The 24447-nt window shown below is 37.6% G+C and overlaps 1 protein-coding gene across 6 annotated transcripts in view; it reads right to left on the reverse strand.

The window, feature by feature from the left end:
• Positions 1-7697: 7697 nt before the first annotated feature.
• Positions 7698-24447, reverse strand: part of FXR1 (FMR1 autosomal homolog 1) — a 70683-nt gene continuing 53933 nt past the window's right edge. For 3 of the 6 annotated variants that reach the window (XM_049881785.1, XM_049881795.1, XM_049881821.1), the window contains 6 exons: positions 21244-21330; positions 19325-19532; positions 15745-15948; positions 13708-13908; positions 9431-9522; positions 7698-8725 (listed from right to left, as the gene is read on the reverse strand). In XM_049881785.1, coding sequence (XP_049737742.1) covers positions 8555-8725; positions 9431-9522; positions 13708-13908; positions 15745-15948; positions 19325-19532; positions 21244-21330 — 963 coding nt within the window. In that variant the 3' untranslated portion in view covers positions 7698-8554. Of the gene's footprint in view, positions 8726-9430; positions 9523-12941; positions 13023-13707; positions 13909-15744; positions 15949-19324; positions 19533-21243; positions 21331-24447 lie in introns of all 6 variants that reach the window. The other 3 variants (XM_049881831.1, XM_049881805.1, XM_049881813.1) reach the window with 3 other exon arrangements.

The following is a 24447-nucleotide window of genomic DNA, read 5'->3' on the forward strand; positions in this document are numbered from 1 at the left end:
TTTTAAAAATGATTTAGCACAAAGTAAATCAAAGGCTTATATAATTTTTCTGTTTAAATTTGAGAACAGCTTAGAGTATTTGGCCTAGAATATTTGGAAATCGTTATAGATAAATGTATACCACTTGAATAGAAATACACTCACGTAGCGTATAAATAGGCACTTTTTAAGGTAAAGTGAACATGGTAGTTAGTCCCTGCTCTTGAGGAACCCCGTCTAATGAGAGAATGACAGATAAACTGTTAATTAAAGCACAAGGTGATAAATGTCATGATTTAGCACAAGCTGTTATAATGGGGACTCAACTCATTTGGAGGAAAGGCCGTTCAAGGTCCAAAGCAGCACATTGTAAAAAGCAAAGACCTACCTGTGTAGAATCTTATATTTAGCCATAACTCTGACGTAAGAAACTGACCCAGGTGTGTATATAATGTCACTGACAGAATTCAGACTTCATACATTAAAAACCATAACAGCCCATTGCCTGTTGCCATCAAGTCAACTCCGTCTCACAGTGACCCGACAGGACAGAGCAGAACTGTCCCATAAGGTTTCCAAGGAGCACCTGGTGGATGCGAACTGCCGACCTTTTGGTTAACAGCCATAGCTCTTAACCACTACGACACCAGGGTTTCTAAAACTAACAGTACGCAAAAAATAGACTTGAAAGTACAGTCCTGTTTTTAATCAAGAAAATATTTACATTGTATTCAACTAGCCCCTTCAAGGTATCGACCATTTATAGTTTATTTTTTGACATAATTAAAGTTTTACAGATGCCATCACCAAACTTAACTGTTATCGAAACTATAAATTGAAATGCCCTTAGTATCAAAATAGTATTCAGCCTGGACTCTTAAAAATTTACACACCAATAAATTTAAATGACATTTGAAGCAAATGGCTTGCAGTATATGGAGTATCATAAGAATCTTAAGCATAAAACCAAACCTGTTGTCATTAAGTTGATTCCGACTCCTAGCCACCCTGTAGGACAGAGTAGAACTGCCCCATAGGGTTTCCAAGACTGAAATCTTTACAGAAGCAGACTGCCACATCTCTCTCTCCCAGGGTCGCTGGTGAGTTCCAATCACTGACCTTTCAGTTAGCAGCTGAACACTTAACTGCTGTGGCACCAGGGCTCCTATATCTTAACCAGAGGACCTGTATAAAACCTGGGGTAGATAGCTGCGGTCACCACTGGGATTATTTATATTTGTTTGAGGATGAATAAGTTACACTACCTACCATCTAAACTTAAATCTTAGAAGTTCTCAATTACTAATGGAGAACACAAGGAATTTTGAGGTGAAGGTAATCATTTTTGTGTATGATGAATCTCTTTAACTAGACAAAACCTCATGTAGTAGGTGTAAATACCTGTGCGTGTTTCATGCAAATAGAATACCTGTATTAAGACAGTGGAAGATCATTTTAATCCTAAAGAGCATAGCAGAGCACATTTTCTTTTACATTCATCAGTTTTATTTTCTTTAGGCTTACCTTTTTCAAGTAGAACACAATCCATATTTGATCGAAGGTTTAACCTAGCATTTTTCTTGGAAAAAATTTATCTGTGTCAACTCTAGATTGTATTGGGGAAAAGCTGTCAGTATGATCTAAAAAAGAACCTTTATCCTTTAATGGTTGGTTTTTTTTTTTTTTTACACAAAATACTTGATCTGTAATGACAACATTTGAGTACTTACAATGTGCGGGCATAGTGCTCAGCATTTTCCTTGTCTCAGTAAATAAGCTACTTGCTATTATGTAATTTTACAGGTCAGGAAACTGAAGTTTATGGAGATTAACTTGTCCAAGGCCACATGCCGAATGAGGAGACTGAGTGCAGCCCGGTCTGTCCCAGCTCCAGAGCTCCCTATTTGTTTACCTCCATACTGTGGTACCTTTCACAGTTCTCAGAACCCAGGGACGTATTCCTTGGTGGTGCTGAGAGGTGACTCTTGATACTTATCATTACGCATCTAGTTTGGACCCTTTTTTTAACCAGTTGTAAACATTATCAGTGCCTATAACTCGTTGGCACCAGGTCAATTCTGACTCATAACGACCCTATAGGACAGAGTAGAACTGCCCCATAGTGTTTCCAAGGAGTGGCTGGTGGATTCAAACTGCTGACCTTTTGGTTAGCAGCCAAGCTCATAACCACTGCACCACCAGTAGAAATACACTGAAAAATAAAAAGGGGGGAGGTGTATGGTTGAACCCAATATTGGGGGAATAGGAGATGCAAGTTTACTCAGTAATTATGACACTTCCTCCACATTTTATGGAAGAGGAAACTAAAGGACATAGCACGTGGTTTCTAAGGCTGTATAGCTAGTGAAACTAGAATTAAGCCCTGGGTATCTTTTCCTGGTCACTTTGTTTATCTGTAATTTGGTTCTCTACATATTACTATTTAGTAGATATGTTTGGGGGCATTGCTATCCACAGCCTTAATACTAGATCTGGTTTCTCTGTCACTACTTAGCCCTTTCCGTTTTGCCTTCATGGGGGCCTTTGGGTTGACATTATTAGATGAGTCCTAAGCTGCTGTATAAAAACTTGGCTTTGCTGGTGATGAAAATGGGCCATAATGAGTGATCGCTTAAGTTAAATATTTTTAGAGTTTTAAACAAATTCTCGTCTTCAAATATTTTCCAAATGTTGGGATTACCTATAGAAACATTTAAATGAAGACAACAGCCTAGTTGTGAAGTTTAGTATTCCATGAGACCCAACTCTTTGAAGAACTGAGAACCCGGTGAGAATACGAGCCCTGGTGTCATAGTGGTTAAGAGCGTGAGTGCTAACCAAGAGGTCGGCATTTCGAGCCCATCAGCCACTCTTTGGAAACCCTATCGGGCAGTTCTGTGTTCTATAGGGTCACCGGGAGTCAGGATCGACTCAACAGCATTAGCTTTGATTTTCCTGTGAGAATAGGTGCATGTAAGCCTATGCCTGTGTACTCTGAAGCTTGGTTGTATAGTTGTATAGTTTTCTCTGCCATCGTTGATTTGCTCTACTCTAAATTACAGGAGGGTAGAAGACAGCAAGAGCAAAACCACTGAAACGTAATTGGGAAAAATTAGGGCACTACATTCTTTACACGAGGGCAAAACCCTTGAACCTTTCCACACTGAAATACTGTATTCAGCACACTGGAAAGGCCTGCCCTACTTTAAAGCCTGACATCAAAAATATTTAAAAATAACATCCACACAGGCAGCATGCTTCACCTAAAGGATGAGGAGTCAAGTTTTAAGTTTTAACACTTTAGAACTGTTACATTGTTTTAATTACTGAGAATTTATAAGGTATCTTTCTGTTGACAGTTACCTATACATGTTGACCATGTTAAAAATTCCAATGAAAATTTAAGACTGGGCTCAAAAACTTCAAAGTGAATATGACAGAAAAAAACGCTGTAAATTTGATATCAAGAAAGTATAGACACTATTTAGAATGCTTAGATTTTTAGTCCTCTGAAGAATCCCAGACCGGGAGTAACCTTGAGGACTAGGAGACTTCAGTGACCCCAGCTGTGCTTTTTGCCGCTGTAACTGCGATGCAGAATGCTGTTGACCAACCTAGAGCTGAGCGTTGCCTTAGCAACAGGATAGGAAGAGCTTCCTCACCTGACCACAAAGCCATAACCCAATGCTGAGGTGTAATCTGGAACCTGGTAACACTTACTGCCACCTATAACATTTTTATAATGAAAACAGCAAATAAGTTGAAAAAAGTTTAAGCTCCAGACAAAATTAAGTAGAAACTGTTTTTTCTAGAAAAACTATGAAAAATTGTTTAATGTGGTTTCTTAACTAAAAATGAGAAGGTACATTTTACAATTAAGTAAAAAGGGTAAAAAGCATGTAGAAAATATCCATGTAATTTCATCCAAAAAAGAGCACACCAATCACTGAAAATACAAAGAAATTTGAGAAGCTATTTAGTACTTTATAGTGGGGCCGTAAAACAGGAAATCAGTGACGAGTATTTGTCCTTGTTTTTGGCTATCTATCTGTAGACTACATACAGCATAGCTGGAAATTGCTGGGATGGACACAGATGAAACAATTTGAGCTCAGCATACACCTTATTGAGAGTGCTTGGGAATACAGTTAAGTATCATTCAGGGTCCCCCATGACGACTCCAGTTATATTAATATTGAAAGGGCCTTAACAATTATCTAGTCCAGCCCTCTTTGTTTAGCAAGGAAATCAGGGCTTCAGACCAGTTCAGTCATGGCCAACAAAGTGAAACTAGAACAGATCCGAGTTTTTTTAAGATTTGGGGGAACCAGAATGGGAAAAATTGCAGGTCAAAGCCCTGCTGGAAACCTGATCTTAGAAAACAAGGACAGTGAACATGGTGCACAGCAACCAAATCTCTTGCCATTGGATTCTGTGCAGAGTCAGAAACAGTGCGCCATCCAAAGATGGTGGCCAGCCACACAACGTTTAGTGCGCCTGGCTCTTCACAGTCATGCTGATGATCCAGTCTCACACATCAAGCTCCTGAAGGGGTTCAACGCGCCTCTTCGGAGTCTCCCATACCAGGACTTTGACCTGTAATTTTTTTCTATTCTGGATGACCCAACTTGTCCTGGTTTCGCTTTCTTGGCCATGGCTGCACTAGTCTGAACCCCTGCACACATCCTAATTAAAAACTTGTACTTAAAAATGGTCAACAAAAAGAGGTATTTGTTAACTGCTGTCAAGTCGATTCTGAGCCATGAAGTCCCTGGATGGCACAACAGTTTTACGAACTTCGCTACTAGCCAACCAAAAGGTTGGTGGTTCAAACTGATTGAGAGAGGCCTGGAAGACTGGCTGGCAATCTGCTTCCAAAAGGTCACAGCCAAAACCCAATGGAGCAATTCTCTGCACACATGGGTCGCCAGGAAAAGGGGTATATAGAACTCAAGCCATAATAGCAAAGAAGATGGAAGAGTTTATAACACATCCTACCTTTGCCTTTTGGAATTTTGCCATAATGCTAAGTTCCAGTTCAAGTCTAAGTTCCTGGAAGCATTCTAGGACAGCTGTGAAAGGGATGTTCCTTTACTCTCACTTCCATCAACCACCAGTACCTGACACAGAACCCACCTGCTTCACTGTGTCCGGTTTTTGATCTGTCCTTCGTAGACTCAGTGTAGGTAGGCACAGCCTGTGAGGATACTAATCAGTACATCAGTTATGCTGATTTCAGCATGTGGGTAACATTCAGATTCACCTAGGTTTTTTGTTTTTAAACGTTTATCGGCAGGTTTTCTTTAGATACTAGGAACCATGTACAGAAGACACAAATGATTCTCTACTCCCCACAGAAGTGCATCACTCAGTTAACCGACCAACTTCACAGAGACCCTTCTCAGGTCAGAAAACCAGACTCACAACAAACAGCTACAAAATTGTGTGACTTGGCATAAAGCAGATGGAACCTACAAAGGATGGCTGTCATGAATGGGGCCCTGGAGTTCAAGTAAAAACACCAGCTGTTTTTCATTTATCACTAGCTTAGTGTTTTCCTGTTCTTCAGTTCTTTTGCTTTATTTGCATTTCACCTTTTTACAGTTGCCTTCCAGTCAATTCCAACTCATGGTGAGCTCCTGTGTCAGAGCAGAATTGTGCTCCGTTAAGGTTTCCAATGGCTGGTTTTTCAGAAGTAGATCGCCAAACCTTTCCAGGTGCCTCTGGGTAGACTTGAAGCCCCAATCTTCTGGTTAGCAGCCCAGTGCGTTAACCGTTTCCACCATTCAAGGGCTTTGTGTGTGCATGCGTACTTTTTTTGTCAAGTATACACATATACTTCCTTAAAAACATATTCATTTAAGCAACCTGCTCGGCCTTGTCCTAAGCAGTGTCCCAGGTGAGTTTCCATGAACTCATGGGTTTGATGTATTGTTTGTCCACCCCCGTATTCAAATATGTAACACTACTACAATTTCTGTGTATCCCAACTATAATTTTAGCAATAGTGGCTGATCTGACACAGCACAGAATCCTATCTCCCAGGGTTTCAGGAAAGCAGGTCACTTTTGTGCTACATAATCTCAGCTCCTGCTCCATGACTCAGCTCAGGTCAGGGTCCACGCGATTTCAGATATATGTGCTGAAACAGTACCTGAGCTGCACAAGAACTTTTAGATTTTTTTTGCCTGAGTGTGTGTTTAGTGATCCACTTATTAGAAAGTTCCCCCACAGCAACATCTTAGTTAACTAAGACAGCAGCCACAAAAAGAAGATGCATTCCTCTAAGTCTGGAAGGCTACCTGAATCAACAATGGTTACCTTACCTCTGGGGAGTGAGCCATTTCACTTATACGTCTGAATGTGACCATATACTGTGGAATTAAAAACAAAAAACCCAAAACCTGCAGTACATGTATTCTTAAAAGGGTAAAACATCGGGTTTAGTAATTTGTAATGAACTCTGAATACTTCCTAAAGTATGGTTATGCATGAATGCTATTTTAAAGAACGGCTTGAGCGGTACCCACTTTTAGAGATTCTGCCTTTCCCATTGAAATCATCTTTATGGTTCTGACTCTGTTCTACATGGAAGAAAATGAAAAATCATTTTCTTTAGAGCACATTTACTACTTTGGGGATTAAAATTCTTCTGATACTTATTATCTATAATCCAATTATGAAAGAGAGCTAAGAATAAAAAAGCCAAGTTAGCTTAGAGGGATGAGAAACATGTTTAAAACACTCGGTACATTTTTGAAGGTCAAGATATGAAGTTATTTACTATCTTCACGCAAACTGCAAGAAGGACGTATTTGAGATTTTTTCAGTTATCGGGGCATTAAGACTTCAGGGCAAGTATTTAATACCAGCACATCTTGACGGTGACTAGAATGTATTTCAGAGCTAGGGTTAATATACCGACCTGGGAAGTTTTACAATTTTTAACAATACCTTGGCTTCTCCTTCAGTTCATGTAAATGAACTAACCACTTAACATTTTTATGCATATTACAAATTCTGCACATAAAACTTCCCAGACATCACATGGCAGGCAAGTAAGCTCTGCCTTTCTTGCCCAGTAGTCTGTACGATATTGTGGAGCCAAACCCTCCCATAAATTCACAACTACCTGACCTCACGAGTAGCAGCATGAATTAGTGTGTATCACTGTTAACTCTGTAGAAAAAATATTGTCTGAAATGAAGCTACTTGGCTAAAATAATTTTATACCTCAAAAGTCTGATTATTGATTTTTAATCATGATTATTGGTATGAGAACCTTCATTCAACCTTATTTCCTTGAGCATCAAATGACAAAGCCAATTAGTGGCCTATTTGTTCCTTATTTAAAAATTACTCATGTTCTTTTTAAAGTTCATTTTTAATAAAAAATCAAAGGCAAAAGTAAAATGCTGGCTTATATTCATTGCCTTTCAAAAACTGCTTTTGATTTGAATCTTACTTTACAAAGACTTCTTCATAATGATCGAACAGTTGATCAATTCCCAAGCCATTCTAACAGATTGTATTTTAAGTATTAAGATTTCAGAAGATTCGTCACAAAATGATCAGATGACCTAATATTTTAATGCCATTTATCAGCAAGTATAGATGCTTCTTAGAAAGCAATCAAAGGGCACTGTTTGAGGCCTTTAAGTGGCTTCAACTATCTTGCAACAACTGGTGTAAAAAGTAGAAAGTTAAAAATCAGCAAATGGAAGATCAAAGTTTATTTACTACCTGCATACAAAAACATATTGCACATCAAACAACCAAAATTAAAAAAAAAAAAGGAAAAGAAAGAGAAAGATACTCTACTGAGGACTAACATGTAGTTTATACAGAATACACCTTCTGGAAATTGACCTTTTCAGTAGTTCAGGTTATGTCTGAATGGACACGACTAATTCAGCTTAGTGTTTTAGCTAAAGCTATGTTTGATTTTTAAATACTGTACACTTTAATAAATAAACCAAACAAAGCCTCAATGTAGAACAGTCACTGCCGACATGGCCCAGTGTCCCTGCAGATGAGAGTTAACAAATGTATTCCAGTGGTCTGCACATCTTCCCCTACATACAGCATTTAAAAAACACATTAAAACAGACCAGTTTCCAGACTAAACTAATGGAGAAATTACAATTCAGTGCAAAATATCTTAGACTGCTTTTCACTCTAGTTTTCCTCAGGTGAAGAAGTGGTTGCATATTATTAAAAATGTAACAAAAGCAGCTAATGCTTTCATAAAGAATATTAGGGATCCCCCCACCCACCTCCCCCCATCTCTGCCATTTTTTGAAAACAAAATAACATTTCCTATAGCCAGCAACTTTTTTTTAATGTTACATATACTATTCTCAAGGCACATCTGATGATATATTTTATAACACAGTAGGTGTCAAAGTATGTTTAACATATGATTTCTTCAGGATCCCTCCCCTTTCTGAATTCCAAATGGAGGAACTGAAAGTGCGATGGAAAGACTGGCGATCCGTATTCTATCTTTGGCAAGCTTGTACAAGCACTATTGTAAAATGTAATGTAAGAACTGTAAACTAGGAACTTCTTTAGTCTATGAAACACCATTCAGGACTGCTGCTGCTTGAGGATTTTCTTCTTTTAGGGTACTGATCTTTTCTTCTCCCGGAGTACGCTGTAGCTTAGAAATTTCATCGCCAGAAGTACTAGTTGGGCCATTTATTGCCTTTTCTGAAGGACCATGCTCTTCAATCACATCTTTTGCCTGCCAAAGGGAGACAACTTTTTCAACTTCTTTATAAATGCAATCTACAGCTGAGGAGGAAAATAACTACATAAACATTAAATAGCTAATAAAATAATTTCAGCTTCATATATCACAATGGATCAAAGAATTAAAATGAATGTTCTTTAAACTCAAAACAAATCCCAATGTAGTCCACTCTGGGTCTGTCCACTCTGCATCCCTAATGCCCATCAGCACCCAAGCCACAGGCAGCATCTGTATTCTTTATACTGAATGAAACCTGTACTTAATTGTATTGTAAACCACCAGAAAGCTCACCATGTAACTATGTAAACAATACCCAAAGTACCTACTTTACTCACCCTTTGTAAAATCCCTTCAAGCGTCTCCAAGAACTGAAGCTTAAAAGGTTGGTATCCATTACTGAGACAAGGTGTACATCCTACTGCTCCCGCATTAAGCAGTAGTCTTTACTCCCAGTTATCTCCGGGTGGACTAAATTTGACAAATGCTATTTAAGGTTCTAACTGAAAGGTACTTCAAGCTCAAGCATGCATGTCTTCAGTTACCAGGGGCCAAGAACAAAACCAAAAGTCTTTACTAAAATATTATTAATCTATTTGGGGAAACAAGTGATCACACAGCAAGTTAAGAAGTAAAAAAAAATAAAAATAAATCATACAAAAAAAAAAAAAAAAAACCTACAGGTTAAATTCTCCTTACCATTTCTTTCTTGTTTTTAGCCAAAGTTTCCCTTGGGAGGTTTCTTTGTCTGCTCTGAGACTCAGCTCTAGAAATATAATCTGCAACTGTGACTGTTAAAGATGAGAAAAAAATTACAGGTGTTGAAAAAATACTTCTAAAGTTTCTTTATGGATAAAGAGTAATTTCACTATTACTAACGGTGGGTCACCCAATTTCAATATTTTCTTAAACTTGGGTACCACCTCCAACCAAAAACAAAGCTTGAAAAATTTGCCTGTGACTTAATGCTGATAATAGAAAATTTTAAGCTGGCAACTAGGGAAGCCTAAATTAAATCCTCTTTCCCAAGAATCCAGCCATTTGCTTCTGACTGACTCTAAGGTTGTGGAATAAATTCGGTGTAGAAACCCACAACCAAAAAGAGAAAATGCAGTGTTCTAAGCCCAGAGAGTGTTAGCAATTTTCAGTGGAAAACACTGGGGTAAATCTGGTGCAAATCATGGTATGATATACTTCAATTTTATAAAAGATTAATCCAACTATTAGTTGTCTTGCTTTTTTTAAAAAAATGGACAAGATATCCAAATGTGGTGGTTCATGGGTCCTTTCTATTATTCCACACTGGAAACCACTCTGAGTTATCTAAAATAAACCATAGCCAACTAATATGACAAAGCACCACCCTAGAAATGTGGAAACTGATTATGGTGACTTCCCCCTCCCCCCCATTCGCTGTGTGTCTGCAGTGGTATAGGCACAAGTAAAGGACTAAGCTAAGCAACCACCACCAGCCCAAGTGCAACAAATGACCCCTGCTCTACAGGTACTCTGGACTGGCCTCCCTTAAAAAGGACCTAAGGAAATACCTCAATCCTTTTCCCTGGAGGACCCTCAATTTAAAATTCACTGATTTGGACAAATGTCAAAATAATCATTCATTGTTTCAAAGACAATTATTTCCTAATCACAAGCTGGTGAAGAAACCTCTGATATGTGAAAATACAGTATATTTTAAATTATGGAAGCAAGTTAATTATGCAAAGAATGGAAACTCAAGTATGGGGAAAACTGGTCCACCATATTCAAATTATATGCAAATAATTAGATCATTTTGATGTATTAAAAAATTGAATATTTACAATTACTTTCCCTGATTATGAATTAGCACTAATAGTTTTATAAGATCCAAGAACTTTCTAGGGAATATTATTAAAATGAATCTTTTAAAATCATGAGGAAACAACTTATAATTTGTGCACATCATTTTTATTAGAAACACCACTACAGAAAGACGTTTTGTGTCTAAAACTGCCTCTTTTTCCTTCCAATTTTTAAGAAACTCAGTGTAGCCATTTGGAAATTTTTTTAGTTGTTTATCCATCATAAATGATTTTCTATATACATTTGATAATAGATAACAAAACAGAAGGGTGGGATACTGTCATCATTCATTTTTCTAAGATTCGATTCATTACTATGCCCACGTACATGGTGCGAAGCTGTTCTGAAAAGGCTTCTAGCTACACTTTGGGGAGCAGCATAGAGAATTCACTGTGTCCATAGTTCAGTCCTCAATGGCACCCCAAGAGCTCAACTACTTGGAAACTCTGCTACACAAACACACTGCTAAACAATTCTCAGAACCCTTCCTCCACTCTGTACAGACACAGAACAGTGCACTTTGGTACAGTTATCAATTATGGTCAACTCAGAGGCACTTAAGTTTGGAAAGGTAAAAATTTACTCTCTCCCACCCCTAAATAAGAAGAAACAAAGACACAATCTCAACCTGTTTATAGCCAGTCCTTATAATGCAAACCCCTTAGAAGTTCAAGAATACAGGCGATTTGTGTAGCTTAATTTGAACTCTAAATTTCCTGTAGGGACCCAAGTTAATCAGCTGGACACCAGCCTATTGTCACATTCAAAGTTTAGTAAAGAACATTCTCTGCTTAATTCACACGAAGGGCAACAAGAAATTTTGGCCAAATGAGAGCAAACTGAAAGAAGAAATGAAATGATGATGTGTTTAGGAGAATGCTGACACTGACTCTGGCTGGAAGGCTGCCTCCCTAAGCTGCTGACAGGACCAAGGAACAATGTAATGCTGGTTTTCCCCTCCCCACTGTCCTTAGTTTTATTTTATTTTGCACGGGGCGGGGGTGGGGGCAGTGGGAAGGAGCAGGGAGAGCAAGGAGTTGTAAAATAAGAAAAGCACTAACCACAACACTAAAACAGGAAAAGATTCAGTGCAGAACACAAGTCATTGTCGAATTATTGGAAACTCCAAATCACTCAAAAGTTTCTCTTAATGCACCTTCATAATGTTTTCACATCTGGAAAAATGTCACGCAGAAAACTGCCTCTACTGCAACAAGCCCCACTATGTTACTTTTTTGTGTCCACTGCCTTAGTGATAAACCACCAGCCATCTAGCTAATAAATAAGGATGTCATTTATTCTATGTTAAGCCCATACCGGCTTAAAAAATACATTCATTGCTGTGCCACCTTAAAAAAAAAGAAATAAATATCATCTCTTGATCTAAAATATATTTCTAACACTAACAGGAAGGGAAAACAAGAAGAAATCTTTTCTGGACACTTTGTTTTTTAACAATATTTAATCCCTTTTAAAATTTCTATCTTTAAAACATGAACTTTCAAGAATGGTAACTAATACCTTTACCAGTTCCCAAATATCTATCTCTACAACCACTGAACTTTAAATACTAAACTAAAACTAAGATTTACATTCTTTATTTGGGGAAAACACAGGAAAGAATCTGTTTTGGAAAGAATGCAAAAATTGATTAGTTTGAAAGGGGTTTATTTCTGGTGCACACAATTTCTTCATTATGAATATACATGTGATACTCTGTACACAGGAAACGGAATTATGTCAAAATAATAATAGACACAGCAAACAAGTTCCTCTGAAGTTACTAAAAGTTATGACCACTAAACATTCTAAAGCTGAGTACTGTTACTCTGAGTAGTTAGTAGATGGAAGGCAAAGCATCATACTACAATAATGAACATAACATGCATTGCTGATTAGGAAAAACACACTTTCAAGTATTTCTCTCTTTTATACCTTTAACTGTGGGTATTACAATTCCCACAAAAATGAGGTGCTGAATCCAGATACAGTAAGCAGGCACCATGCAAAAGCTGCCCAGCCAATCAACCTCAATCACAATCTACAACACAGTCCCTGGGATGGCAGGCCCCATCTCAAGTGTGAAAGACCTGTCAAGTGGACAAAATAATGATCTTTGCAATAGTATTTCCATGTAAAAAACTGAGACACAACATTAGTTCAATCAGACAGATTACTACATCTACCTCATGAAGGAAGAACGCGTTTTCCTAAGAGCAGTAGTCTCATTATGTGAGTAGAGTTTATGCAATGCCAATCTTGAACACACACGCACACATGTGTACATGTCAGTATATTCTGAAAGCAGACACGGGACATTTGTTTCATGCTTGTGACCTGATGTTGTCAGCAGGTCCACGCAAGTTACCTGGCTGTCTATCTTCTGCCTGACCCCTGAACCGACGCCTGCGGCTACGATTGCGTCGCTGGGGTTTTTTTTCACTATCATCTGTAATTGCAAAGATTACCATGAACTATTCCAACAACAACAACAAAAAGCCCCTTTCCTTCAAAGACTTAAGGAAGGGAAAAAAGAAACGTAAACACTGAAGATAAAACAACATACATTACTAACTGGAAATACATTTTTGTAGTCTTAATCATTCCAAATAGATTAAAAATTGAAATATCTGGAAATTTAAAAGGCTGTAACTCATAATTAAACAAACTCTCAGACATAATTTAAATTTCCATCATTTAGCTAAGTTTTCTTCCTCTCCAGTACTGCCAGGTATCATACAAAGTCAAAAGCATTCTAGCCCTCTGGAAATGAATGGCTACTCTTAATATACACACCTTCACAAATGACACTTAGAATTTTTAAAGAGTCAAGTTGAAAGCCCAATTTTGGTTTAGAGACAGTAAGAGCAGTAAGTGCCTGGCATAGTTTCAATATTTCTACTGATTTAAATGGCATCAAAGGGCACATTAGTAAACCCTCCTAGTTTTGGTGAAATAATTCGGTTATGGTAAATCTGAGAACTAGACATTCATGACAGACACAAAGCTATCTATCTTTAAATAAACACTAGGAAAAATTCAACTTGCCAACTGTGTATTTTTTTTTTTTGGAAAAAGCATCATACATTAGCAACAGGATACAATATGTATCTTTTCCCTAAGTGCTTACATACCTAGCCCATTTTCATTAACTGAAGCCGTATCAGATTCAGTCATTCCATCCATCAGAACAGCATCTTCATCAGTCCTTCGTCTACGAGACCGCCTACGACGGTTAGTACTGTGATGAGATTCGCTGGCATCAGTGTCTGCAGTCTGATCTGATTCTGTATTATCAAGTAAGCTGTATGGATTGCTGTCTGGATCTTTGAGCACTATATGCATGTCAGAGGCAAGAAATATTTGTTTAAGAGAGCTGCGGTTACTATGACTGTTTTGATCTAAATTGAACTGTATCAGTTAATGGTAAATAAACTTTAATTTTCCCAATAAAAATACATTCTGTCTTCAAATAAAACATTTTCTGTATCACTATGTTACCTGGAAAATAACAAAGACGATTAAATATGAAAAAACTTCAAATGGTGATGAAAAATTAAAGCAGAAGATAAGCAGACTTCTCACCGCCCTAACATTCCTGACATTTTTTTGAAAATATATACTATAAAAAAAATGTACTACGTTTACATGTTAATTCTGCCATTCACATTCCCAACAAAACCTGCACTGCGGCTAGAGAAATACATATTCAGCTAATATGAATTAAAGCTCTAAGAAAAAGCTGTTTCCCCTTTACTGAGTTCAACATGACATGTTACTTTTTTCTATTGCCACATAACACCTGTACTCCATGATGTCCCTAAGATCTGTTAATATGCACTGAAGCAATAAAACCAGTCCACACAAAGGAGCAGCTAAAAGAAGGCTGAAACTCTAAGTGGCTAAAGAAATGAATGTTGATAAGTTCTCCATTTTCAGAAACAAACAGCGAAGGTAGGGGTAAGGCAGGGTGCAGGTGGGAAGAAAAAGTTTTAAGACATAAAAGAAAAACCCATCTTACCCATGTGCATTTACTGCCTGCAACAATCAAATTATAGAAGAAATTCACTTAATCACGATTTTTCCTAAATTTCCTTTGGTAACAGCTAGAAAGCTAGCATCTATGCAAAAGACACTAAGTTTATCTATCCATCAAGCACTAGGTAGAGTGCATTTATTTTGCAATTCAGCACATGAATTTTACAGACCTTCCTAAGAGTGCACAGTGTATTTCCCTGGAGGCCTATAAAGTAAACTTGGGGCTAGACTCAAAGAATTATCACTGTGCAACTACGGACACCTTTAAAAAAGTCTAAGTTTTACATTTATTCCAGTTTTTGTAATTTATAAGCATGTCTGGCATATATTTAATATACTACGCATGTCTTCTATACTATTTAAAACACTATATAAACTTTCATATTGGAGGGGGGATACTGTAACATTAAGAAAGAGTGGTTTTCTTAAAGTGGTACGCAACAATTAAACGTCAAAGCTGTATCCCTGAGGCACTCTAGGGCATGCATCCCTGACAATTCTCTCATTCACACTCAAACTCACACACCCGCCAGCCCCACCATGCTACCTCCTACCACTCTACTTAACTTGCAGTACTAAAAAAGACAGGAATAAGAAGTTGCTTTTATACACCTCAAATCTCAAGAGACATCTAAACACTCCTCTTTATAGCTCAACTCCTCAAACAATAAAACTTTCTTAAAAACAGCTGATTCCACAATTTTCCCATTCCCAACGTAGTTCACAGTGTGACAAAGATTCCCTTTTCTGTTCATTTTCAATATTAAGCACACAGAAGCACTGAGATTTCTCTGTGCACTGGAATTCTTTGGGTCTGCCTTGCAAACAGAAATACATAACCCAACAACTTTAGAAAAAAGTATTTCACTTACATAAGCCCTCAAAAACCAAAGGGATGAATATCTGACTGTCAAAACGGCCAACCGGAGCTTCTGACCTCAATATTCTAGATAAACCTTCACTAAAAAACACTCTACAAGCCTTTTCCTTATACTGCAATATTGTCCATTATTTTCCATAGAAAGGTGAATGGAAAGAGAAACTCCCAGGTAGGGGTCACCCTGGGATATGAACTTTTATACGGTTATACTGTCTACAAAACACGGACAATGACATAGTATATAAAAGACTACCAGAACTGATGGAGGATTTGCCACCACGTGGTCCACCACGACCTCGACCCCCTGAAACACTTCTGCCTCTTCCTCCTGGGCGCCTCCTGCTGTCACGCTGATGTCGGCTCTCTCGGTCATCTTCTCCGGCCAAAGACCAATCACTCAGCTCATCTTTACGCTCCGATTCTGTTTCAGAGGGGTTAGACAGCTCAGAGTTTGTACCTTGGAAAAGAAGAGAACATAAGCCAATTCATTCCCATGAGAAAAGAGGCTTGAATTTCTCAAAATTACTTCATAAAAATTGTTTTAAAAAGAATACTGATATGCTGTTTCAAAGAAAGCTAAATAAAATTTCAAATGAATTTGGGATTAACTAAGAAACAGTCAAATGTGAACACTCTATGAGTAGTATAGTATCTAACAGCCATGAGAGATTAAACATATAAATTGTTCTCATGTGCTAAAACCCAGCTAAGAAAACAATTACAGAAAACTTAACAAATGCACTTCATATACAGTAATGCTCCAAAAATTTTTGTTCATTTTTGTTTTAATATCCAAGATTATTAGTATAATAATAAATAACCAATACCCACTATTTATAGCAAATTTCATCATGTTTAGAAAAATAGTTCAATTGTATAGGGTATTCCACCATTATTATTTTACTGATTCTAGGGTGCACTTTATTTTCACAATTTAACAACTCTGAGATTAGGATGTTTCTTATAACCGATGGTGTCTTATAAACTGGAAGTGTTTTTCAATAGTGGTGCAAAAAATAAGCACATTTTGTCAGCAGCAACAGTCCTTTGACTACAAGAAGACAATATTTAAAATTACTCAACAAATTTTAAAAAAGCTTCTTCGAGAGGTAAGACAAATTGTACCTAACAATCAATAGAGCTGAAACCTTTATTAGTAAGATGAAAATTCAGCATGCCTTCGGAAGCCTACAATATCATTATCATATTGCACCTGAAGTGCCTGCCGTACAACGCTCATTCCCATTCCTATTGTTAGTTCCTAGGATGCCACTTCCTTCCGCCCCTAGTCACGTACGCAAATACACTTCCATCATTTTCAATGGTCACGCGTGCTAAGCTTAATAGCTAAAAAATACCACATTTTATCACATCCAAGATCCATCAATTACAAGACATACTATTGTGTCCCATTAAAAGAGAGAAAATGCTGCCAATTAAAGTTGTAAGGTGTCACTGATTATAAGATACACACAAATTTCAGAGATTACACGCTGCGGAAGAGGTTCCTTACAGAACTAATGATACAGTCACCTACAAATCCTTCTGATATTAAGTGTACATGAATATTAAGTATACATTTATAATCAAATTCAAAATTGTTTTTACTTCTCTCCCAACCCCATTCAAGTTCTACAGGTATTTCAAGAAATACAATGTTACTCTTTATACTAAGATTCAGAGAGAGGTAAGAGTGCCATCTACTGCACAACTTGCATAGCTCTCTTCAATCCAGGCTGTATTCCTTTAATACTCTCACAAAAATTTGTTGTTTATTTTTGAAAAAACCATGTGCCAAAGGATGACCTCTCGATAAGCAGACTTCCCACAGAGTAATGAAATTCTTCGATGGGTTCAGTATCGTCTAAAAAGCCAAACTTGATTATTTGTGCTAATAATTTATGCCTCAAAAATCAATCAGAATGTGCTTAATATCTATTTAATTACTGCCTAATTGTCTTTTGATGAAGTTATCTTTTCAGGAATACTACAACAACTTGCAGCTCTTGTCCTCCATATGCTAAGCACTTCTATTACTTTACTGAAATTTTGCTTTTCAGGTTTCAATACAGGGCTAAATAAAATAATAAAAAATACCAAAAAAAGGAAAGAAAAGAACATGTAGATGTGAAAATATGATCATGAAGGGGAGGGAAAAGCAACCTTCTGTTTCTTTAACAAATGAAATGTAGTAAATGTTTAACATAACTGCCATCATTGGATGACCCTTGGTCACATAGCAAGCTGGACCTGAAATCTAAACACTCTCTGTAAACTTGCATGTGTTTCTATTCTGTCCAAAAGCCCTAATTAGTGAGCTCTGAAAAAGACTTATGGAAGACTTTTCCAAAATAGTTAAGATGAGCACAGGGGGTAAAGAAGAGAGAAGGAGAAAGGAAACGGAAGGCAAAGAAAATGAGGGAAGAAAAACTGAGGTCACTGCTAACATCCAAGTCCAAATGCAGAAAAATGGAACAACTCCAAAGCTGAAGAATAAACAAGAATTTAGGATTAGAAAATTGTCAACTACCACCACTAGCCCCCTTCCTACCTCAGTTAGGCCCTGCTTCTCACAGTGAAATACATTTCCGAAAAATGTTCTTTTACAAAGTTGTTAATTAAGTTCTATCTTTTAAGCCCTCATTTTACTAGAATGGTGTATTACACAAAATGATTCCAGCTGTGAGATGTTAATATTCAAACCTGCCAAACGAGCCAGTGAAGCACATTTTAAAAGCTACTAAAGATCTGCTATATGCAGTCTTGACACAGTGATTGGCACAATTTTCATTTTTAATTTCTTAAAGGGTGGGCAGAAGATTCCTAGGCGTATCACCACCATTAAGTTTTTACTGGGGTACGTGTAAAATTATACCAGGAAAATAAGTTACATACACATTTATTCTAAGTACTTAGAATAAACATGATCATGAACTACCCCTTAACAAAAACATGTTCATTTTATTACGTAAACTGCTTGAAACTGTCATTAATATTAAATGTGCTATCACTATTAAAGACATAGACCTCAGAACTACCTCTTTGCCTCAAAACAAGAGTGATGAACTAACTACAGTCATGCGTCGCTTAACATCCATGACACGTTCTGTGAAATAGGACGTTACGTGATTTGGACACCGTGCAAACACCACATTACGGATGAAGGTCCTCATAGACATTTGCTTCCAGAATAAGGAGATTCCATCTGTATTAAAAATTCCCTGGGGCAAATAACCCCCCTCTATTTTTTATGATTAGTTTACCTAGGTTTCAACAAATTCTGCTGCTGCCTTTGCATCAGCCCTCGCAGACTCACCACTCGCTTTCAGATTATGCAGCGAAAAATGTTTGAGAACCTTGAACCACCCAGAGCTAGCACTAAACTCGGTGTTCTAGCCTGGTACTCCTTTTTCTTTTACCCTTTCTGAACAAATTTTGTGCCTTAGCAGTGACTGTCAAAGTGCTGAGAGGGATTCATTTTTGTGCTTGGTCCTAAATCCACGTCATTAGGAATTTCTCCATATCCGATACAGGCCCCTCTCGCATTTTTGTCAGCCTCATAGCTTTGAGCAGAGCCAATCTTTAACAGCTTGGGGAATTTTTTCTTTTGTTTTCAAGGATCATCATGACTGTCGAGTGCAACATGCCTAAATCTACTACGTCCCATTCTCTGGTCAGGATTTGTGAACTCTATCATAACCTAACGAGATCACAGACGTATATGCTGGTGGACGTTGCCTAAATGGACATTATGCGCTGCATGACTGTAATAATAAGCAAAAGATACTGAAGCACCTAAACTGCAACTACTACTACAAAGAAATTGTTTTTACCATAACCGGAGGTGTAATTAGGGCCCCGCCGACCTCTGCCTCTTCCACTATAAGACCTAGAACCTTGTACAGAAGAGACGGTACTTTCATCAGTGGCATATCCTTTTTCTTTTTCAGGCCCTCTGGTGGAAGAAGGTCTGAAACCCATACCAATCTGTCGTAGCTGTTCATCAATCTGTAGGCGTTCCATTCTTAGCTGTTCTACTTCCTATAATCAAAACAAAAATGGGTAAAGTCTTCTTAAAGCCTGAAAGCTGTACTTCCTACCCACAAAAGAAGCTTGGGCAATTACTTGTGTAAATAAAGCAGCAACCTCTTGGTAAATAAAACTTATAAAGTCATTTGCTGATCCAATTCAATGAACATTTACTGAATGCCTTAGCATGAGCCAATCACACTAAGTGCTATGGTCACATAACACAAAAAAATACACAGACTCTCCACTCTAGGAGATATTTAACAGACAAGCTTTAAAATCCCTTATTCATTAGATAGCTAATAATCACACAAATACCAGATTTTGTTCTCAAGGAGGTAAAACTGCTGAATGAGGTACAAGCCACACATACAAAAGGTACCATGAACAAGCTACTCTTCTATCAGCGTAATAACACCTGAGCTGTGACCTGGATGGACTGGTAGACTTGGTAACTCAGAAACTGAGGTCATTACAGGATGTGAAGGTAACGTGTCTAAGGAAAGCTCTTGGCTAAAAGGTAACAGAATGCTGAAACGTAAAGCATGGGCTTAAAATGCTAGGCTGAGTTCTGCCTTATTATGTATAGAGATGGCTTTCAAGGAAAATGAATTACAGTACCACAGGTGCTGTCAAGACATCAAAAAAAAAAAAAAAAAACAATGTATAAGAGTCTGAAAGGAAAAGAAACTAGAAGCAGACAGCAACTGAGGATAGTACAATACCCTAGGCAAGAGAAACTAGTCTAATACCCAAAACCCATTTTGAGTTGACTCCGACTTATGCAACCCTACAGAGAAGAGTAGAACTGCCCCATAGAGTTTCCAAGGCTGGTGTTTTTGGGTTAATCTTTACAGAAGCAGACTGCCACATCTTTCTCCCGCAGAGTGGCGGGTGGGTTTGAACCGCCAACCTTTCAGTTAGCACCCGAGTACTTTAACCACTGTGACATTAGGGCTCCTTACTAGTCCAATAGCAGGAATAAAAGGATGGGAATGAATAAAAAGTTACTATAGCAATAAAATGTTAATAATTTACAGGTCATTTGTATTCTCAAACCTTGCTCTCTGTGTGCCAACTCAAACAGTCTATTCCGGTAACAATGGTTAAGAACCATCAAACTCTTTCTATGGAGGTAGTGCAGCTAAACCATACACAGTTACCACGGGAAGCCCAACAACGCTCCTTCTGGTTCTACACCTTATTTACATGTGAAGTATAAAAGAAAAAACAAAATGGCTCCAGTACAGAACATGCAAATACTTAAGTGATGACACACTACTACTACATTCGCTGCCATCGAATTGACTCTGACTCATAGCACCCTATAGGACAGAGTACAACTGCCTGTAGGGTTTCCAAGGAGCAGCTGATGGATTTGAACTGCCGACTTTTTGGTTAGCAGCCATAGCACTTAACCACTGCACCACCCAGGGCTCCACAAGTAATTATAGCCCGGTCTGAAGTGACAACAGCCCAGTCAAATTACAACAACACAAAGAGTGACTGCTGCTTAAACAATAAGGAAAGGAAAAAAAAAAAGTTCAGAGGAAAGAATGGAAACAGTATGCATGCCAATCATTTTATTTGGCAAAGAGCATTCTTAAATCCTTATATAGAAAACAGGAAAAAGCTGAAGATGAACTAACCAAAGATGTGAATTTCTGTATGAATACATATGAAATGTTTAACACATGGGATGAAATATTACAAGTATACAAACCTTCAGATAAGCGATATGGTACTCTAGAAGAACCTGGACGTTTCCAATGCTTTCTTTAGTGCCAACAAATACAAACGGAACCATACCCTATAAGAAAACACAGCATTCTCAGTATTTAACATTTGAACAAAGCTCTAGTCTGAATATGGCATATAACTTACAAAACTTCCCTAGAACACAGCAATTTGCATCTACTGAACTTCAAGACTAAAAAAAAAACTTCTAAAGTCACTAATTTGAAGTACTAAGATTTTCAGTAACATCGTATCTGCGCAAAAAAGTTAACAACACGAATCGTGTTGTAAAAAATAGTTTATAAAGGGTTTCCTGATTTCTAATTCTCAAAGTACATAAATCAACTTTAAAGAGATTGTCCTTCAAAATGGCATGAATTACAGACTAGATTTAACAACTTAGTACTGATAGATAGCTTTAAGACATAATAAAGCACTTGAGCCAACTTATCCCTATATTATGTGGTCAGGTAACAAAACCTTGAGTTTGAAGGCCTGTGAGCTGGACAGACAAGGTGTATCCTGACCATAACAGAACTATCACCTACAAAGTATTTACACGATACAAAAATCAAGGAATTACTGAAAGTCTTTAGTATTAAAGCAAATCAAAGGATTAAGCCAGATCTGGTTTACTTTGCTGAACTTCAAAACCCTAAGGTTTTAAAAAGTGGGAGAGAAATAAGAGGGTTAAATGAGGGTTTTTTTTTTTTTCTTTAAAGAAACACAGCTCCACCTTCCTGCTGAGGAAATGACAGCCAAGCCTAAGTGAACTCTTCAAGTCAGTTTCACTGTAACTCCTCTCCTTCATTTTACAGAGTAATTCCCAGCAAGTTATTTAAACAGACTGGCTTCAGAATTTTTTCTAAAAACGGAATTAAGTGTGGCTTAGGAACCTCAGGTTCTATGTATGAAACTACTCTCTGATTTATTTCCAAACACATTTTTAAAAAATGGAAATTGGTGAATTTTAGACTTGGGAAAATAAAAAAGAAGGAAGGCACCAAGGCAGGTGCCAGAGATTCAACAGAACACAGCTAGAGAGGACCTTGGAGAAAAGCCCTAAAGCCTCTGTGGAGTAGGAGACTAGACTGTGCAGAAATAGTTACAACTGCAAGTATGAAACCAGACTGCACAGAAATCGTTACAGCTGGAAGTAGGAGACTAGAGGGTGCAGAAATTGTTACAACTGCGAAGTATCAAACAAGGAAATCTAACTTAACCGCAGTCAGTGAGGAAGCCTTGCCCTACTCTCAGGAATTCAAAGGCAGGTGAGACATTCAAAGTGAATATAAGCCCATGTTTCTGGAACTGTATCATGCATCCTACATCCATATCTTATTTAGTGCTCATTAAAAAGTAACTTTAAGAAATTATTATTATCCCAACTTTACAGAACGAGACAACTGAGGACACAAAAGAAATCATCTGACCAAAGGCACAAAATTAGCAACTGGTAAGAGCCAATTTCATATCCCCGTACCTAATTCCAAATACTAAAACTCTCAGCAACCCCACGTCACAGAGTAGACCTGAGCCCCATAGAGTTTTCTTGGCTTTAATCTTTACGGAAGCAGATCATCAGGACTTTCTTCTGTGGCACTGGTGGATGGGTTCAAACGCCAACTTTTCAGTTAGTAGTAGAGCACGATGGCACAGTTTTTTTTTTTTTCCTTCTAATCAAGCACAATCACTCATGCTACTGAAGGACCTAATTCCAAATAATACGTTTTTATAATTGCCAGGATCTATGCTAAGGAGGAAACCCTGGTGGCATAGTGGTTAAGTGCTACAGCTGCTAACCTCCCAAGGGCTGGCAGTTCAAATCTGCCAGGTGCTCCTTGGAAACTCTATGGGGCAGTTCTACTCTGTCCTATAGGGTCGCTATGAGTCGGAATCGACTCGACGGCACTGGCTTTGGTTTTTTTTTTTGGTTTGATGCTAAGGTAGAAGAGCTCAGCTGCTCATTGAAAGGTCGGCAGTTCAAACCCACCAACTGCTCCATAGAAGAAAGATGTGGCAGTCTGCTTCCGTAAAGGTTATAGCCTTGGAAACCCTATAGGGCAGTTCTACTCCGTCCTACAGGGTCGCTGAGTCAAAATCGACTTGATGGCAATAAAACCAAGTCCCAGCCCTAAAGGCACTCATAATCTCAGAAAAGATACTAAACATTCCTACAATAATCTCACTGCACAACAGTAGTGACATGAACAAAAAACAGAGGAGTATTAGGTAAAATGTGAATTACTCCACCCCCAGTGTGGAATGCTGGGGGAATTCGTAAGAGTAAATATTATTACTGTGGACATTAACAACAAATAGAATTTTACCAAGTAGATAAAGAAGGAAAAGCCATTCCAGACAGATGGGTCTGCAAGGAATAAGAGAAACACAATGCCCTGACCTTGAATGAGAGATGTTATCATCAATAGTTACCTCCAAAGAAAAGGAGAAGTGAAAAGAATCCTTAAACGAATATATTTTACAGAATACTTTACTTGGCTATTTTAAAGCCCTAATAAAGAAAAAAATTCAGAGTTAAACGATTATTACGAATAAAAGAGTTCACACTTCTAAGAGTTATTTCAGTAAAACTGCAAGGTTTTCAAAAATGCTAAAAACTGATTTTTATTTAATAGATGGCACTGAGACAACAAAGTAACACTCCAGAAAAAATAAAGCTGGATTTCTATTCCTGATAATTTACATCAATAAATTCCAGTTGAAGAAAAAAATTACACATTAAAGAATAAAATTATGAGTGGATTTCTGAATGATCTAGGAGCAAGATCTTGCCAAACATGAGACAAAATCCAGAATCATAAAGCAAAATATTATTTTTAAAAAACAACAATATTAAAAATTTAAAAAATCTATATAGGAAAAAACTCAAGTTAAAAGAAGCAAGGAATATGTCCCACATATTTCCTTAAATGTAAAAAGAGACAAAATTATGCAAAGGATAAAAAAAATAAAAATGTTCTTTCAAACATGAAAAGGTAACATGTACACCCTTCCAGAGCAACAAAATCTGGTAAAATCCAGTAGCGACAAATATATAGGAAAAGGGGCACATTTTCCTATACTCGTGGAGGGAATGTGTGGGAAAATAACCAACAAAATCTAAAAATTTAAATAGCTTATACCCCTTTGATCTAACAAATCCACTTCCAGGAATTTGCTCTGCAGT

Source organism: Elephas maximus, chromosome 1, assembly GCF_024166365.1.
Source record: "Elephas maximus indicus isolate mEleMax1 chromosome 1, mEleMax1 primary haplotype, whole genome shotgun sequence".
In the NCBI taxonomy this organism is placed as follows: domain Eukaryota; kingdom Metazoa; phylum Chordata; class Mammalia; order Proboscidea; family Elephantidae; genus Elephas; species Elephas maximus.